This window comes from Oncorhynchus mykiss, chromosome 30 (assembly GCF_057628025.1).
Source record: "Oncorhynchus mykiss isolate SJ-2025 chromosome 30, ASM5762802v1, whole genome shotgun sequence".
In the NCBI taxonomy this organism is placed as follows: domain Eukaryota; kingdom Metazoa; phylum Chordata; class Actinopteri; order Salmoniformes; family Salmonidae; genus Oncorhynchus; species Oncorhynchus mykiss.
In genome coordinates, this window is record NC_143051.1 from 35,595,839 (window position 1) to 35,615,596 (window position 19,758).

Below are 19,758 nucleotides of genomic sequence, written 5' to 3' on the forward strand. Positions count from 1 at the left end.
TTTTATATCACCTCGCGCATGCTCATTTCCAAATCCACAGGATATGTGTTAAATCACTCAGAAGACAACGCATCCACAACACCTCTGGACATCTACGCATTATATTCCCTTTCTTAAATTAGCCCCCCCTCAGCGTCGCAATACCGCCCCCAATTTCAGTGTCGGTACGGAGCCGCCAGGCCGGGACAGAGACGGAGAGAGAGCCCTCGGCCATGGAAGCGCTCGGACCCGGTAAGAGGATGATATGAGAAGCCCATATCGGGGGTGTGTGCGCCTATTCATTGCGCAACTGGGAACCGTGGTTGTAGTTAGGCCTCGGCGACAGAGAAAAAACAAACAAGCATATCAGGCCCAACGTGAGTGGCATATTAATACAACGGAGATAAGGTTCTGCCCGTGACTTCTACAGCCTGATAAGCACATGTTATATAAGACAAATCGAGTGATTTGTTTTTGTTTCTCGGCTGCTGCTTTTATATCTGAAGACCGCAGCTCCAGACGATGGTTGGATGGCATTGTGTGAATGTGGGGGGGATTTAACCAAGACCTTCCTTCCGTGTCGTGTGTTTACGATGTCTGTTGTTATCTAGCCCATCGTTTCATCAAACACGCTATTTATTCAGCATCATGATACGTTTAAAATGATTCCAGTTGAAATAGGTATGCCCTCAAGCCAATATAGCATCAGAAAATGTTAAAATATGAAGCCTAGTAATAAGTAATTGTACAATCGACAGTAGGGAAGGGAACTCTGGCGTCTCGTTCGTACTGTCCTTTCTACCTATTGAACGCATCGAGGTACAGTCGCTAACATCACAATACTGTCATCATGTCTTTGTTCACGCTGAAATATTTCAATATTATCGACTGTTTGGTGGCAATAATACATTTAAATGTGTTTTTTAGGCTCTCTAGCATTTCTGTCAGTACTCGGCGGTTTGCGCGCCACCGTCGCCTGCCCGTGCCTGGGAGGAAATCAACGTGCACTCGTGCATGCATGGAATGGAGCCTGCCTTGAGTAGAATGCGTACTACTATTTATCGATCGAACTTGCAAGCCATCGCCATACTCCATGACCATAGTTGAGTTCAGGATATCACGCACGCTAGATGCCTTAATAATGCTGCAATTGACAATTGATCTATGAATCTTTTTCACACCTGATATACAACTAACTTTCCTGCAGCTGGTGAGAATTCCTGTCTTTATTATATGGGATTACCAAGTGATCACCTCTTTGTCGCCTGATATAGAAACAATTGTCACCAGCAATGCAGCACTCATGCCACCAGTTTACTGCCACATGCCTATCAATTCTTCTAATTTTCCTGTGTTTTAACCATTTCCATGCTAAGGTAAAATGTCACTAGGCAGTAGCAAGCAGTGTGGGTAAAGTCACAGGGGAAGCCAAGTCAATATTACAATTTTAAAAAAGCCATATTACAACCTATGTTGTGATAATTGGGTTTTTGCTCTATAACCCATTTGTTCATACGTCACTGAAATATACAATAAGGCCGAGATAACAAAAATATAGTGGCAGAGTAAATTCAACTACACGTTTGTTTCATCACAAAACCGAAGAGCACCATCTGTCCGGTGAAATCCACAGACGATATTGCATGTCACACAGCATGGTCAAGCAAAATCATATTTTTGACAGTTTACTAAACAACTACTGATTTTAGAATCACAGAGATACCGTAAGCCTGCAGAAAGACAACAAGATCACTGCCTCAGCTATTGCAGCACCATTTTAACTTACTTTTATAACATCATCAAATCAACAAGACTATTTATGCTCATTGAAAACATACTTAAAGATGCCAAAAACAATTGAATCCAATCAATGTTCCTAAATATCATGTGGCTGTGCACAGTGTGGCTGTGCATGGTACTGATTCTGTGTGCATGCGCACCCAATTAAAACATTATTTTTTTAAACGTGGCCTACTTGTGGTCTTGTTGAACGCCAATGCCGTCCTCCTCTCTTTCATGTTGGCAAAACTGTCTATGGCTCTGTCATACAGTACATATTTAGTTTTTATTTAGTCATAAGGCTACCTAGCTAAGATGCTTGCTAGCCTAACTTCATTACATGGGCAACAATGAACCAGATAAGTTGATTAAAGGATCAAACCCTTTTTTTCAATCCAAATCTAACTCCCTGTAGCTCAGGACCTGAAGCAAGGATATGCATATTCTTGATACCATTTGAAAGGTAACACTTTGACGTTTGTGGAAATGTGAAATGAATGTAGGAGAATATAACATAAGATCTGGTAATAGAAATAAAAAAACATGCTTTTTTGTATTTTTTTGTATTGTCTTTGAAATGCAAGAGAAAGACAAAGGTATTGTTCCAGCGCAGGCGCAATTTAGACTTAGGCCTCTAGCTGGCAGCAGTGTATGTGCAAAGTTTTAGACTGATCCAATGAACCATTGCATTTCTGTTCAAAATGTTGTATCAAGTCTGCCCAAATGTGCCTAATTGGTTTATTAATCCATTTAAGTTAATAACTGTGCACTCTCAAACAATAGCATGGTTTTGCTGTACTAGCTACTGTAAATTGGACACTGCAGTTAGATTAACAAGAATTTAAGCTTCCTGTCTATGTCCTGGGAAATGTTCTTGTTACTTACAACCTCATGCTAATCACATTAGCCTACGTTAGCTACCAATCCTGTAGCGGCTAGCTTGTTAAAGTGAGCCTACAAGGCTACATATTGAACTTAAATCGTCTCAGGCCAGTGGCACAATAAATGCATTTATGGTAAGAACAGAATCGCCATCATAATCATTAGCCTATACAGAGAATTAAGTTTAAAAAAAAAAAAAAGGCCAAATACCCATCTCATCCATGTCTTAGGAAAGGGTTGATTTAGCAAGCTATCTACAACAGGAAAACTACCCGAGCAGACCTGAAACAGATCTGACAATGACGTTTTGCTTTTGATTGGTGTGAAGCCAAATCCAAACCTGCTCCGTTGAGAGGTGTTTTGCTGCACCAGGACACAACCCACACTTGAGCTCAGCTCAACGCTGATTGGCTAATTAAAATTATTTTGATTTTTTTTAATAAAGGGAGGCCAGATGCTTGCTGGCATCAATCAATCAAATGCTGCATGTCATACTCTTTTGCTGACAGCATCAGCTACATGGGCTACACAGACTGAGACAGAGATGCGCTGTTTTCCTTGCTCTGATGATTGGTATTATGGAAGGCTTCAATGGTTGTTTTAACCCCAGTTCTAGCCATGTAATCTTCCTCCCTGTTATATAGCGCCTACTAGTTTAGTATGCAACCCAGTGGCGGTCTGTGCCGTTTTAAGATGAGGGAGGACATATATATATATTTTTTAATGAGCTTGACCTGATTTCTATTACACCATATTGGATGGCTGTCATTCATATTCCATTCACCCAGTTCAATGTTACAGCGATAGCTTGAAGCTACTACATGATACTCAAAATGTCCTTTTACCCATCATGACATTTCTACAACCTAGCCTATGAAAGTTTACAATGTAGGTGCACACAGGTTGAGAGACAAATTTGACGTTGCTCAGTGACACATTCAATACTGCCTTTCACATGGGTGAACATTCGTCCCAACAGTTGCAAACAAGAGTTTCTATTGGACAATTTCATGTATGTTTATCCCGTTTCGTTTGCTTCCATTTTAAGAAACGTTTTTCAACAGAATCGGTGGAATCAATATACCCCTGATCATGCATAAACACTTCGCTTTCATAGCAGCCACATTGTATTCCTTCTAGCATCTATGTGCTCTTCTCTTACCTTTTCCCTTCGCTTATGGACTTCAATGCACAACACATCAGCTGTATGTGACCAGGCGAAAAAACCTTTCTAAGGCCCAACCATATCATAACTGCTACACAGTCTACATCATTGTCACCATATTAGCTAAAGTAATGAACTAGTCAACCCAGTTAATATAACTAACGTGTTAGTAAACATTTGTGTATAGTCAGTAAGCAGTTTAGCACTTACACCGGCTGGCCCCGGTGTCAATAAACAAATAAAACCAAAAGCTTACTTTGACTTGGAAGCGTTCCAGTGTTGTATTGGATAGTCATAACCAGCTAGCTAACATAGTATTCCTCTGTTTGAATAGGCTAAACTAGCTAGGTGCATTTGCTAGCTAAGTGAAACTAAAAGTGATGTTATGCAGTTCTAGCTAGCTGTAGCTTATGCTTTCAGTACTATATTAATTATCTGGTCCTTTGATTGGGTGGACAACATGTCAGTTCATGCTGCAAGAGCTCTGATAGGTCGGAGGACGTCCTCCGGAAGTTGTCATAATTACTGTGTAAGTCTTTGGAAGGGAGTGAGAACCATGAGCCTCTTAGCTTTTGTATTGAAGTCAGTGTACCCAGAGGAGGATGGAAGCTAGTTGTCCTCCGGCTACACCACGGTGCTACCTCAGAGTGCTGTTGAGGCTACTGTAGACCTTCTTTAAAAATAGTGTATTTTAATAAATAATTTGGTGCCGTGAATATATTTAGTATAGTTTTCTCTAGAAAGGATAACTTTTTAAGTGTTTTGAATTTAAATTTTTTATGAAATTTTGTTAAAAGGATGGTCCTCCCCTTCCTCCACTAATGCAAATCCATGGCTTTTTGTTCACAGCTGGCATTCTGCTTACTGTTGTCTATGACAAAATATCAAAAAGACCAGGTGATGGTCTTTCAAGAAATCATTGCAACACAGTCCACCCAAATAACCTCCTTATCAGCTGTAGCTCCCTGAGCAGCAGCATCACATACAGTACATGAACGCTTGTATAGGTAGAAAATGTAATTGTCTTCCCGGTGGAAATTAGTTTTAATGTCGCATGATCCATAAAAATGACCATAATCAAAGGAATGTAGGACATAAATTAACGACAGCAGATGGGTGTTTTCAGTAGACTAACCTTAGTTGACCCATAGTATGGGCCTAGGCAGTTTCATCTACAAGACACACAGGCCTAGCTGGCCACTAGCTATCGCCTGTGTCTTGTGGTTATGAATGGCTGATGTGCCCCCAGCAGTCTCCAGGCCACTCACAACTGGCCCTTCTATTTTCCACTGTGTAGTCCAGGTGATTTACAGGTGACTGCATGTCCCTCACAGTCAATGTCATTACTGACTCATCAGCACAGTGCATCCTGTCTGCAGGTTAAGCCCCATTCTCACGTCACACGCTACACAAGCTAGAGGCCTAAGTGTAAACACAATGACCTCCCCTCAATATCACCCATACTGTATTTCCTGTCAAATACCCCCCCCCCCACACCCCCATCTCTCACTTGCACTAGAGTAAAACAAAAATGTATGCTTTATGGTAGTAGGCTTATATGTTGACCGGTGGCCCGTAGCAGCTTTGCCTAGCCAGTGTATATAAATCATGACTGAAGAAGGTTTTGTATCTGTTACTTAGCCAGTAAATATAAATCATGACTGAAGAAGGTTTTGTATCTGTTACGACCATGAACCTAACCCTAGTGCCTTTTCCTTGGTCTCCCAACTGCAAGGTACTATTGGCCAGACTGTTAGACTCTTAAGGAATTTTACGTACTACACCTTTTATTTACTACATAAATCACCTTAAAATGTGAATGATGATTCAGTTAATAGACCAACAACCAGTGCTCCTCATTTTTAAGTCTTATGCTCAGTCATTTAATCACATTTTATCAAATAACCAGCGGAAAAATCATTATTTCCCCACAAATGTAATTGTGGTGGTCTGCTTTATCTGATAGCGTTCTCCTTTGGTGCAGTGCAGTCACGGTAACCGCTTGGCTTTGAGATTGACTTAAATTGCCTAAGAATCACAGTGAAGCCGCTACATCGTGGCCATGTACAATGCATTCATTTGCGTGGACAGTGGGCTTGATTGTAATATATGTAGTGCATGTGACAATCAGCCAGGCCCTTCAGGTTGCTGCTGCAGGCTTGAACCCATAGTTGAGGTACCATTGAGACACCCTCATTAGGGGGGGTGGCAGAGAGGTACGTGGTGTAGGTTTGGGGAGGGGTCCAAGCATTCCACACACTGACAACCCCTCTCAACTGCCCTGAGGCAGCAGCTGAGGGGGCTATATATAGAGCCAGTGCTGTTTTTGGTGAAAGTGGGTGAGTCAGGGTGACCCAACCTGACTGCTACCGCTGGGATCCCTCTTTCTGAACCTCACCTACAGCACACACGTATGAACACACCATGCCGCCCCGGGGCTTTTGTTGCTCCCATGGCAGTAATTTACTGGGATATGGAGGATTAGGGAGGGGGGTGTTTAGGGGGGATGAGGGCATGCAGGGAGCGTGTTTTTAAAAAAAATTTTTAGGAAGCACAGAGAGGGTCCTGATTGCTCCCCCTTGGGCTTCACTTGCTAACTGGAGCGTGGCGGTGCATCAGGTTCAGGACCCCCGCAGCCCCCTTGTTGTCAGTTGACAAAAGCAGTAAGCATCCCATTCCCTCTTACACCCAGCCTTCAATCATGAGAAGCTCAACTCTTCCCTTTCCCTCTCTACATGCACTGCATCTTGAATGTGTAGGCCTAATTCTTTTTTTTACATTTTGTTTTTATACGTACCGAGTAGTTGAAATTGGATAGTTCCCCCTATTTTATCATCTATTATTTTAACACAAATTTAAATGTAAGACACAAGTATACAATACAGTGGTGCATCCCACTTCCAAACATCCACTCAAATAATTGTTGTATTTTCATTGGCTGGATGAATTGCTCAGGACACATGCCTGTGAGTCAGTATTGGGGCTTGGTATATTAGGCCTACACATTTAACATTGGGAAATACACAAATTGTATGAGCACATCTTGTATCAGACAGGAGTGTGGAGGCAGTGTTTGTTCAGTGTGTAACTGTAATCCCGACGGTCTCTGCGGACCCCCATCTGGCCCTGCTGCCCTCCGTCTGTCTCCGACACGCTGCTCTTTGTCTGGGGCGGGCCCTGTGCGTCAGTTTATGGTCTGGCTGTAGTGGGGTGGGGTGCTGGGGCGGGCCCTGTGCGCCAGTCTATGGTCTGGCTGTAGTGGGGTGGGGTGGGGTGCTGGGGCGGGCCAGCGTGTAATTGCGGGTCATTGTTTTGTCCTCCTGTTGACCTATCTGGGTTGGAGGCCAGAGTGATGGATGTTGTGGGTGGGTAGTCGTGACCTGTTAGAGGGAGTTCACGCGGGAAACCGTGGCAAGGAGGTGATTGAACAGATTTCAGAAATGGATTGTGCAAATTGACCAACAATTCTACAATAAGGGCAAAAAAGAAACTGCAAACGCATGCAGCAATTTTTGTTGGTCAGTTTGTATTAATTTCTGAGCGTCCTGTCGAAATAGCTTAGCTACCAACCAATAATTGCACCCACGGTGGTCAACATGCTGCTTAGCCTCATTGCCAAAACAAATTAGTCTGAGACCAAAAAGCCTCTTAACTACTTACTTCTCCTTTCCTCTTAAAGTGTAACTTTAACAGGATCTTATTCATTAGAGCACATCGTAGAAAAAGATTTTGCACCACAAACAAAAACGAGCATTTCAAGTTCAGGTACCCCCTCACTGTTTCTGTTTTCTTCCGTTTGGTACCTAGTGAATACGAACCAGCTGAAATGAATGTATCAATTAACAAAAGTGTGTGTTTCTGTGTTTGGACCCCCCTATAGGCCCGTCGGCCCCCACCTCCCTCTTCCAGCCCCCGCGGAGGCCTGGCATGGGCACCGTGGGGAAGCCCATCCGCCTGCTGGCAAACCACTTCCAGGTGCAGATTCCCAAGATTGATGTCTATCATTACGATATCGACATCAAGCCTGAGAAACGTCCTCGGAGGGTCAACCGGTAAATACAACTGGACATGTAGAGGGGGAAGGAGAGACATTTCTCTCTTGAGGGGAGCTAGAAGGTAGAAATTAATTTTCATTGGAAGGAGAGAGAGCAAGGTCTTAAGTTGATCATTTGAGGGTTTGTGTGTTTGGTGGAGGCTTTTAGGGGAGTTGAGGGAATGGAAGTGTGTACTTGTTAGCAAAATAAGTCAAACTCAAGTGCGAGTTGTACTTGTGAAAATAAAAATGGGTATTTAACGTCAGGGCGGGTGGGAAGTTGTTTATTTGAATAATGTATTGGGAGGGACAGTGAAGACCAGACTATAGTACTGTAAGCAGTACAGTCGATGTGAATGCATTATCTGGCCAGCTCATGATTCCCCCTCTCTCACAGGGAGGTGGTGGACACCATGGTTCGCCACTTCAAGATGCAGATCTTTGGTGATCGACAACCGGGCTACGACGGGAAGAGGAACATGTACACGGCCCATCCACTACCCATCGGGAGAGACAGGGTAAGCAACCGTCTTAACTATACTATTGTACCTCTAGTTTTAGCGACGATGTAATGGGTTTTCTCTCCATCACAGCACCGCTGTCAGTTCTTGAAAGGTTTTTGGGATTTTCCTGTCGCATCCAGAACCACTGGATCCATTTGCCCAAAACGCGATGTGCATCTGTTTATTCCAGGCCTTGACCAGTTTCTTTAGATATACTGTCAGGCCCACCATTATTAAATAATGATTTATTAAAAAAGACTGTATAAAATAAATATATTGTATGCTCCAAAAAATATACATCTATTTTATACTAATACATTTACCCCATTTACTGGTTGGTGGTTGGAATTGAAGAGGGTTCTCCAATGTGTTCACCAATCTCACTCACTGATAATTCAGAGGGTTTCCTCAATTGGCTGCATGTACAGTGCCTTGCGAAAGTATTCGCCCCCCTTGAACTTTGCGACCTTTTGCCACATTTCAGGCTTCAAACATAAAGATATAAAACTGTATTTTTTTTGTGAAGAATCAACAAGTGGGACACAATCATGAAGTGGAACGACATTTATTGGATATTTCAAACTTTTTTAACAAATCAAAAACTGAAAAATTGGGCGTGCAAAATTATTCAGCCCCTTTACTTTCAGTGCAGCAAACTCTCTCCAGAAGTTCAGTGAGGATCTCTGAATGATCCAATGTTGACCTAAATGACTAATGATGATAAATACAATCCACCTGTGTGTAATCAAGTCTCTGTATAAATGCACCTGCACTGTGATAGTCTCAGAGGTCGGTTAAAAGCGCAGAGAGCATCATGAAGAACAAGGAACACACCAGGCAGGTCCGAGATACTGTTGTGAAGAAGTTTAAAGCCGGATTTGGATACAAAAAGATTTCCCAAGCTTTAAACATCCCAAGGAGCACTGTGCAAGCGATAATATTGAAATGGAAGGAGTATCAGACCACTGCAAATCTACCAAGACCTGGCCGTCCCTCTAAACTTTCAGTTCATACAAGGAGAAGACTGATCAGCGATGCAGCCAAGAGGCCCATGATCACTCTGGATGAACTGCAGAGATCTACAGCTGAGGTGGGAGACTCTGTCCATAGGACAACAATCAGTCGTATATTGCACAAATCTGGCCTTTATGGAAGAGTGGCAAGAAGAAAGCCATTTCTTAAAGATATCCATAAAAAGTGTCGGTTAAAGTTTGCCACAAGCCACCTGGGAGACACACCAAACATGTGGAAGAAGGTGCTCTGGTCAGATGAAACCAAAATTGAACTTTTTGACAACAATGCAAAACGTTATGTTTGGCGTAAAAGCAACACAGCTGAACACACCATCCCCACTGTCAAACATGGTGGTGGCAGCATCATGGTTTGGGCCTGCTTTTCTTCAGCAGGGACAGGGAAGATGGTTAAAATTGATGGGAAGATGGATGGAGCCAAATACAGGACCATTCTGGAAGAAAACCTGATGGAGTCTGCAAAAGACCTGAGACTGGGACGGAGATTTGTCTTCCAACAAGACAATGATCCAAAACATAAAGCAAAATCTACAATGGAATGGTTCAAAAATAAACATATCCAGGTGTTAGAATGGCCAAGTCAAAGTCCAGACCTGAATCCAATCGAGAATCTGTGGAAAGAACTGAAAACTGCTGTTCACAAATGCTCTCCATCCAACCTCACTGAGCTCGAGCTGTTTTGCAAGGAGGAATGGGAAAACATTTCAGTCTCTCGATGTGCAAAACTGATAGAGACATACCCCAAGCGACTTACAGCTGTAATCGCAGCAAAAGGTGGCGCTACAAAGTATTAACTTAAGGGGGCTGAATAATTTTGCACGCCCAATTTTTCAGTTTTTGATTTGTTAAAAAAGTTTGAAATATCCAATAAATGTCGTTCTACTTCATGATTGTGTCCCACTTGTTGTTGATTCTTCACAAAAAAATACAGTTTTATATCTTTATGTTTGAAGCCTGAAATGTGGCAAAAGGTCGCAAAGTTCGAGGGGGCCGAATACTTTCGCAAGGCACTGTATATCTACTGACGGCGTTACATCTGGTTTCCTGGATATTACGAAATGAGTCCCGCAGGGGGCGATTCTGGGTCCTGTACTTTTTACTGTTGACATGAACAACATTGTAAAATGTTCACCTGCACTTGTATGCCGATAATACTGTTGTGTATGCTATTTCTCCCAGGGTTGACCACGCTTTGTCTGAACTGAAGTCTGCCTTCATTGTATTACAGAAACTTAATTGACTTGAAATTAATACAGAATGCAGATAAAGCACCTAAAAAATAATTGTAAAAAAAGTCTGATTTAAGGATATGTACTTTGGATGGTGTCCATATTGATTGTGTCCCTGCTTACAAATATCTGGATAGATGAAAGCTGTCTTTTTAAAAAGCATATTGATGGGTTGGTTAAGAAGCTGTGAATAAAAATGGGATTCTTCTATAGAAATAGGTCCTGCCTCTCGCTGAATGGTAGAAAGCAGATGAATCAGTAGACGTTCCTATCGGTCCTGGACTATGACATAATCTACAGTATATTAATGCAGCTGCCACGTCATTAAAGCCGTCAGATGCAGTTTATTATAGCGCACCGCGCTTTATTATGGGTGCTAGTTTCAGTACTCGCCACTGCATTCTATACCGGGAGGTTGGTTGGCTCTCTTTTTTATGTCACGTAGGTTGGTACGTTATGTTTTAATTTATAAAGCCCACTGAACCTAACGCCATTACTAATGCACATTTCTTCTTTTTTTTTCTTTCTTTTTTTACAATCTTCAAAATGTTCTTAACTTTGATGTTCATGGGCTTCTAGGGTTATTCAGAAAGCTGAGGACCATATTATTGATGAACGCATTTACTTTAATATTTTTTCTGAACGTGTTTGTCTTTCTGCTATTTATATTTTGACGTGTGTATTTTCTCTAACGTGTGTAATTCAGGGCTCATCTGTAAGAGACCTTGGTCTCAGTATGTAAAGGTTAAATAAAAATACAAATGAAAAAGGTGAGGTATTGAAAACAGGGGTGCCAATAGTTTTGACCCCTGTCTTTTTCAGAGAGAAAAAAAAAAGTACTTAAATAAAATCTGTTACCTGAGCAAATGTATAAAATAAAACTTTTCAAAAGAAAATGGTAAATAATAAAAAAGCATAGTATTTGTATTTATTTGACAGTCCATTTTTGCTCTTTATCAAGGGTGCCAATCATTTTGGACCTGACGGTATAGCTCAGAGCATATCACAAATGTCTTTATTTGTGGCTTTCCTGACCTTGCAACCATTCCCTAACACCCTGCCCTCTGTCTCTCTCCTCTAGGTGGATCTGGAGGTGACTCTACCGGGGGAGGGGAAGGACCAGACCTTCAAGGTGTCGCTGCAGTGGGTGTCGGTGGTGAGCCTGCAGATGCTCCTGGAGGCCCTTTCAGGCCACAACGAGGTCCCCGAGGACTCTGTTCAGGCCTTGGACGTCATCACCCGCCACCTGCCTTCCATGAGGTAAATGTTCCCACTATATGGCTAACCTGCGATGTCGAAATGGGCTATTATGTGAACATTTATGTACACACATTTGCTTGTTGGTTTAAGTTTATGGTTAGGCATATGAGGTACACGGCTTCTATAACTTGGCCCCATAACACCTCTCTCTTCCTGTGGCAAAATACCAGTTGTTCATGGATTCATTGCGTTGTTATATCTTGGCATCCTATATCAAATAGTCTTGCCCATATAAACAGTGAATAACTTTATGGCCAGTTTCTACACACAGTTCCAAATAAATAACTCTGTGCCTATGACCTAATTTCATAAGAACATCAAGCAGATACTTTGAGGTGTAGAATACTGTAACAGTATTTTTCCCAGAGGGAATTTCTGTTGTCATTCTGAGGGGTGAAGAGTGATCTCTTCCAGAATAATCTTGTCTGTCATTTTTTGCTACATTGTGATCCCTCTAACTGAACCAGTTCTCTAACTGACTCTCCATGTGGATGTTTCCAGGTACACTCCAGTGGGGCGCTCCTTCTTTTCCCCTCCGGAGGGCTACTACCACCCACTGGGCGGAGGGAGGGAGGTATGGTTCGGCTTCCATCAGTCGGTCCGTCCTGCCATGTGGAACATGATGCTCAACATCGATGGTAAGAGCCCTTTGTGTGTCTTTAGGTTAGCCTTACATGCTGACCAGACCGGACAAGTCGCGTGCGCTGCAAAATAAATGTAGAAATCCATGTTATTCAATTATTGCGCTCGCACGAGCCAACGAGCGTCTGCGACGACAAGGGCTAAACTAGAAGTCATTCCTATTTCTGACGCAGATCGCACTGAAAGTCCTGCCTCTCCCATCTCCTCATTGGTTTATAGAAGTAGGTACCCACGTGTCCCGCCATCTCATTGGTTATACCCACGTGGGTGATTGAAAGACGAACTTTGTTGTGGTAATACAATGAAAGTTTAGATGCGATCACCATATAAGTTCAAAGATGAAAAAGCCTGGAAGGAGGAGAGATGACTAGAAACGATTCGGTTGGCCGAATTGTCGGAGTAGAGGACCTTGTGCAGTTCAGGTAAAATAACAACTCAATGTTTATATCCCAGGACAAATTAGCTAGCAACAGCAAGCTAGCTAAATAGGACAAATTGACATTAGCTAGCAAGTGCAAGCTAACTAGCTAAATTGCCACACATGTTTAATGCTTTTCGACCTGTCCCCGAATTAATGTCATAAGTTCAGAGTTTGTTTTGATATTTTAACCTGCGTGTCGCGATCGCGTTTGGTTTAGGGGGGAAAAATAAATGTATGCACGATAGCGCACGATGGCGCACGCGCGCAGCCGGTTTGGGTTCCGTGTTAGTTATCTTCTGACTGTAGTCAATACAATGACTCAATAATTTAAAAATCCCAGGCTGTGTTTGTGTTGGAGTAATATAACGTGTATTGATGTTTGCTTTGGTTGTGAACCTTACATCTGTCTCACTTTGTCCCCCCCCACAGTCTCTGCCACCGCTTTCTACCGTGCCCAGCCTGTGATCGAGTTCATGTGCGAGGTGCTGGACATCCAGAACATCAACGAGCAGACCAAGCCACTCACCGACTCCCAACGCGTCAAGTTCACCAAGGAGATCCGAGGTGGGTGGGGACCTGCAGGTCAGACCAATGTTTTTACCATGTTTCTACACACCAAGGCTGCATCTGAAATGGCACCCTATAAACGTGTTGGCTGACACTGTCACGAAACCAATGCGCACGCTTCAATGGGGCAGAAGTGTGTGTTGTGATTCTGGATTGCCAGATGGCTAGAAACAATGACAAGAAGCTGCAATAAGGGGGATTGTAGGTGGCTCGTTTCCGCTAGTTTTATCTTGTTCTTGGTACCATGTCTTGTTTGATACCAAGTCTATGCTAGAATGGCAAAATTTTGTTAGCCAGGTAACCAACAACTCTAACGATGTATTCTTGAGACAACAAGTGCTAATTGTGCAAATGTATTTGTTTTCAATTAATATTGGAGACAAAATATAGTTGACATGTTGTCAACAATCTAAGCCAACCCCTTCTGTTTTGCCCCATAGTTGCGCACGTGTCGGTTTTGTTGCTAAACAACCAACCATTCTCTTCACTGTATGATGCACTACTTTTGAGCCCTAGTCAAAAGTAGTACACTACATAGGGAAATTGTGTGACATTTCGGAGCCTTATTAGACGGCATCCACCCATCCAGACAACTGAACTGTACTACACTGAAGTTTATCTCAGGGTCTCGTGTCAAGTCCATTCCAATGCATGAAGTGAATTGAGAAACCAGTTTGAAAATTGTGAAAAGTCTTTACTGACAATAAATGACCCTTTTAACTCGTATCTCTTGACTTGAATTTCAATGTATATGAATTGAAATGGAATTGACACCCATCTGTGCTGTACACCCATAATCTGAATCCTAACGTGAGATATGCGTGCTTGACTTTAACTTAGTGTAACTTTTGTGTAAATCAGGGATGGGCAACTTTGATGGGGGTGGGTGCCACAAAATAACAGAACTCATCTTGAGGGACCGCAGTGGCTCGTCGGTCTGCGTATCCACCCCACACTCACAGCACACACCCTGCGAGCAAAACATTCTAGCGGCCCCCTTCGTGACAGCGAAGAGAAAACTAAAATATGTTTTAAAGTTCATTTCCTGCAATTCTGCTAGGGCTGTGCGGTATACTATATTTTACGATATACCAATATTTGAATGTTTGGTTTGTTAAATGTGATATGCAGTGTGTAACGTCCATTTCTATAGTTCGCTACTTGAGTCATCTTTCTCCGCTTTTTCATGCCATGCCAATTTCGACACACACCTAGCCCCGCCACTCAAGGAGCGCATTTGTTGTTCCTTGACCATGAGACACTTGCGTTCAGTCAGCATGGTCAATGAAGCACATGCAACGATGTTGATGACAACGATGCTGTTTTCACTTTGCTTCCTAATATAAATCCACTAGCGTTCTATAATTACATTATTAGTTTTTTTTCTTACATCTGCAAACTGCTAGTTTGTCTTAGCAAATTGGGCCTAAAACGGGTTAGCCGCTGATGCTAATCGCTAGTTAGTTAGCTGGCTGAGTCAGAGGTAACGTACTTAGACATTACAGCCTGATAATACCAGTGACGGTGTAGACTTGAATCAACATGTTTGTGCAACAGTATGTTAGAGGAATACTCAAAGCATTTCTGTTAGCTTCATGAAGTAGCGAAGAGAGAACATTCAATGCAGCCGAAGATTATAGGGTCCCCTAGGAATCACTTATAAGCACTTTGGTTCTTACCTTGTCACAATAACTCCTCCCTGGCATTTTAATTCAATGTCATGTCAAAAAACACTGTTCAAAGTTCCCACTATTATATTCTAACTAAGTAGAATTAGCATAATCATTATATTTCCATGATTTGAACAGTTCACCCAAGTGTTTTGCTCGAAATCGCAAGTCAATTCCTAATTGCAACAATTGGTTAAAAATACGGCCAAGATTGTTTGCCCGTGTCCTGCAGCCCTACGTGGAAATTAGGCAATTTATTTGTTGTTGAAGTTGAATAAAACAATCAGAATGGATGAAGACCCACTAAAATCCCTTAAAATGTATGTGTTGCCACCCTAAGGTCACGCACTACTCATAAAGCAAATTTATAACTCATATTATTTTTTTTGTTTTACCTCTACGGGACTGTTGAGCTAACGTGCGCTAATCTGATTAACATGAGGTTGTAAGTAACAAGAACATTTCCCAGGACATAGCCATATCTGATATCGGCAGAAAGATTAAATTCTTGGTAATCTAACTGCAGTGCCCAATTTACAGTAGCTATTACAGTGAAATAATGCCATGCTATTGTTTTGAGGAGAGTGCACCGTTATGAACTTGACAATGGATTAATAAACCAATTAGGCACGTTTGGGCAGACTTGATATAACAATTTGAACAGAAATGCAATGGTTCATTTGATCAGTCTAAAACGTTGCGTATACACTGCTGCCATCTAGTGGCCAAAGTCTAAATTCCTCCTAAACTGGAATAATACATTGTGGCCTTTCTCTTGCATTTCAAAGATGGAACCTCTCTTAAAAAAACATTAATTTCACATTTCCACAAACGTCAAAGTGTTACCTTTCAAATGGTATCAAGAATATGCATATCCTTGCTACAGGCAGTTAGATGTGGGTATGTCATTTTAGGCAAAAATTTGAAAAAAGGGGCTGATCCTTATGCCGTGATATCATAATTTGCCCATATCGCCGACCTCTAAATTCTATACATTTTGCCATGGGACGATTAAGAGATTTTGCAATTTTATAACTCATTTCCTGCAATTCTACACATTTTGCCATAGGGTGGAGGCAAATGTTTGCATTTTAATATATTTCATAATCAATGGGCCCGACCTCGGTTGATAATTCGATGATGCTTACTACAAGTTTAGATTGTCTCACGGCCAGCTAACGTACAATATATATATTTTTTTTTGCTGACATGGTCTAATTGAGAATGCTGATACACAACCACATTTCTAAATTGCACTGTCAACAGTAAGTTGAGACCCTGACTGAGTCCCCGTCCCACCCCAAATAAATATACACTGCTCAAAAAAATAAAGGGAACACTTAAACAACACAATGTAACTCCAAGTCAATCACACTTCTGTGAAATCAAACTGTCCACTTAGGAAGCAACACTGATTGACAATAAATTTCACATGCTGTTGTGCAAATGGAATAGACAATAGGTGGAGATGATAGGCAATTAGCAAGACACCCCCAATAAAAGGAGTGGTTCTGCAGGTGGTGACCACAGACCACTTCTCAGTTCCTATGCTTCCTGGCTGATGTTTTGGTCACTTTTGAATGCTGGCGGTGCTTTCACTCTAGTGGTAGCATGAGATGGAGTCCACAACCTACACAAGTGGCTCAGGTAGTGCAGCTCATCCAGGATGGCACATCAATGTGAGCTGTGGCAAGAAGGTTTGCTGTGTCTGTCGGCGTAGTGTCCAGAGCATGGAGGCGCTACCAGGAGACAGGCCAGTACATCAGGAGACGTGGAGGAGGCCGTAGGAGGGCAACAACCCAGCAGCAGGACCGCTACCTCCGCCTTTGTGCAAGGAGGAGCACTGCCAGAGCCCTGCAAAATGACCTCCAGCAGACCACAAATGTGCATGTGTCTGCTCAAACGGTCAGAAACAGACTCCATGAGGGTGGTATGAGGGCCCGACGTCCACAGGTGGGGGTTGTGCTTAAAGCCCAACACCGTGCAGGACGTTTGGCATTTGCCAGAGAACACCAAGATTGGTAAATTCGCCACTGGCGCCCTGTGCTCTTCACAGATGAAAGCAGGTTCACACTGAGCACATGTGACAGACGTGACAGAGTCTGGAGGCGCTGTGGAGAACGTTCTGCTGCTGGCAACATCCTCCAGCATGACCGGTTTGGCGGCGGGTCAGTCATGGTGTGGGGTGGCATTTTTTTGGGTTGGCAGCACAGCCCTCCATGTGCTCGCCAGAGGTAGCCTGACTGCCATTAGGTACCGAGATGAGATCCTCAGACCCCTTGTGAGACCATATGCTGGTGCGGTTGGCCCTGGGTTCCTCCTAATACAAGACAATGCTAGACCTCATGTGGCTGGAGTGTGTCAGCAGTTCCTGCAAGAGGAAGGCATTGATGCTATGGACTGGCCCGCCCGTTCCCCAGACCTGAATCCAATTGAGCGCATCTGGGACATCACATCTCGCTCCATCCACCAATGCCACGTTTCACCACAGACTGTCCAGGAGTTGGCGGATGCTTTAGTCCAGGTCTGGGAGGAGATCCCTCAGGAGACCATCCGCCACCTCATCAGGAGCATGCCCAGGTGTTGTAGGGAGGTCATACAGGCACGTGGAGGCCACACACACTACTGAGCCTCATTTTGACTTGTTTTAAGGACATTACATCATAGTTGGATCAGCCTGTAGTGTGGTTTTCCACTTTAATTTTGAGTGTGACTCCAAATCCAGACCTCCATGGGTTGATAAAGTTGATTTCCATTGATAATTTTTTGAGTGATTTTGTTGTCAGCACATTCATCTATGTAAAGAAAAAAGTATTTAATAAGAATATTTCATTCATTCAGATCTAGGATGTGTTATTTTAGTGTTGCCTACAGTACCAGTCAGAAGTTGGGGAACACCTACTCATTCAAGGATTTTTCTTGGTGAATAATAGTGAAGAAATCAAGACTATGAAATAACACATGGAATCATGTGGTAACCAAAAAAGTGTTAAACAAATCAAAATATATTTGAGATTCTTCAAAGTAGCCACCCTTTGTCTTGATGACAGCTTTGCACACTCTTGGCATTCTCCTAACCAGCTTCATGAAAGGTCCCCAAGACCACAGTGGCCTCCATCATTCTTAAATGTAAGAAGTTTGGAACCATCAAGACTCTTCCTATTTGTATTTTTTTTTATTTAACTAGGCAAATTCTTATTTACGATGTCCACTGTGGTCTTGGGGTACCCTTCCCCAGATCTGTGCCCCGACACAATCCTGTCTCGTAGTTCTTCCAGTTGCCCATTCCTGGTGTAAATCATGCATTGATGTGAATAGGTTTTCACTTATGCACAGCCATCTCAAGTGAGAGTTAGGCTATGTGAGAAGGCAACCCGTCACCTCATATAAGAGCAAACCATAGTCTTGTCCAACAGTCAAAGATGAAACTGTCTAAAATGATCTGCTAAAATGTTTTGAATTACAAAGATTTTCAATGATGCCCCGAAATGTCAGTTTCAAACTCCACTGGTTATATCTCCCTCCTCTTCTTTCTCTGGCCCTATTTGTGATGTGCTCTTCTGGGTGTTTCTATGCGTATGCTTTTCGCTCTTAGGTCTGAAAGTCGAGGTCACCCACTGTGGTCAGATGAAGAGGAAATATCGCGTGTGCAATGTCACACGCCGTCCTGCCAGCCACCAAACGTAAGTGCTGCGCTAGTCGCTACACGTTCCAGAAGTTTATCTTATGTATTTTTAATCAACCTATCCAAACATATAAACCGTATCTATCTCTTGATACAAGATCATGTTGATTCAAAGATGAGACGCAGTGCTCTTTCCTTTTGCTCTTTTGTTTTATTCATACGGTCAATGAATATGTATTATGTCTGCCCATTGCTCAGGTTCCCCTTACAGCTGGAGAATGGCCAGGCCATGGAGTGTACAGTGGCTCAGTACTTCAAGCAGAAGTACAGCCTACAGCTAAAATACCCCCATCTGCCCTGTCTACAAGTGGGGCAGGAACAGAAGCACACCTACCTACCCCTGGAGGTAAGAGGGTGGCTCTAAAACGCGCAGACACACACACACTCCACAAATGAAACCCCACTGTATGTATAGAATGCACTCAAGATATTGTTGCAAGTGATGTTTCTCTCACTGTGGTTTTCCAAGCCTTCGTGACTTTAACGAAATTGCATGAAGGCAACACTCATTGCAACTGTGCATACCCGATGGGTAGGGGGGAAAAAGGGGTTGTGGACCTGGGCATGGTCAGATTTTAGTTTCCATCTTACTTCAGGTCATTAGGCACCAAATGGAAGAAAAGGGACTGAAACGGTAACGAGTACCTGGACTTGTCCAATAGAAACAAACCTTTTCATGTTTCTCCATTACTTGACTACTGTGATCGGCAGTAACTAACTATTCTCTGTCCGTATACAGGTTTGCAACATTGTGGCCGGGCAGCGCTGCATCAAGAAGCTGACAGATAACCAGACCTCCACCATGATCAAAGCTACAGCACGTTCTGCACCCGACAGGCAGGAGGAGATCAGCCGACTGGTGAGTGATTACTTGCACCCTCGGTGGTGGGAGTGTGAAGTGCAACTCAGGAA

General features: G+C 42.8%; 1 protein-coding gene across 14 annotated transcripts in view; it reads left to right on the forward strand.

The window, feature by feature from the left end:
• The first annotated feature begins 9 nt into the window (after nucleotides 1-9).
• The window catches only part of ago4 (argonaute RISC component 4), a 37,428-nt gene continuing 17,679 nt past the window's right edge, over nucleotides 10-19,758 (forward strand). For 4 of the 14 annotated variants that reach the window (XM_090228163.1, XM_090228164.1, XM_090228169.1 and 1 more), the window contains exons 1-9: nucleotides 73-230; nucleotides 7,673-7,857; nucleotides 8,236-8,356; nucleotides 11,683-11,861; nucleotides 12,363-12,499; nucleotides 13,354-13,506; nucleotides 18,757-18,844; nucleotides 19,045-19,192; nucleotides 19,586-19,705. In XM_090228163.1, the coding sequence (XP_090084289.1) occupies nucleotides 213-230; nucleotides 7,673-7,857; nucleotides 8,236-8,356; nucleotides 11,683-11,861; nucleotides 12,363-12,499; nucleotides 13,354-13,506; nucleotides 18,757-18,844; nucleotides 19,045-19,192; nucleotides 19,586-19,705 (1,149 nt within the window). In that variant the 5' untranslated portion in view covers nucleotides 73-212. Of the gene's footprint in view, nucleotides 232-7,672; nucleotides 7,858-8,235; nucleotides 8,357-11,682; nucleotides 11,862-12,362; nucleotides 12,500-13,353; nucleotides 13,507-18,756; nucleotides 18,845-19,044; nucleotides 19,193-19,585; nucleotides 19,706-19,758 lie in introns of all 14 variants that reach the window. The other 10 variants (XM_090228165.1, XM_090228168.1, XM_090228173.1 and 7 more) reach the window with 4 other exon arrangements.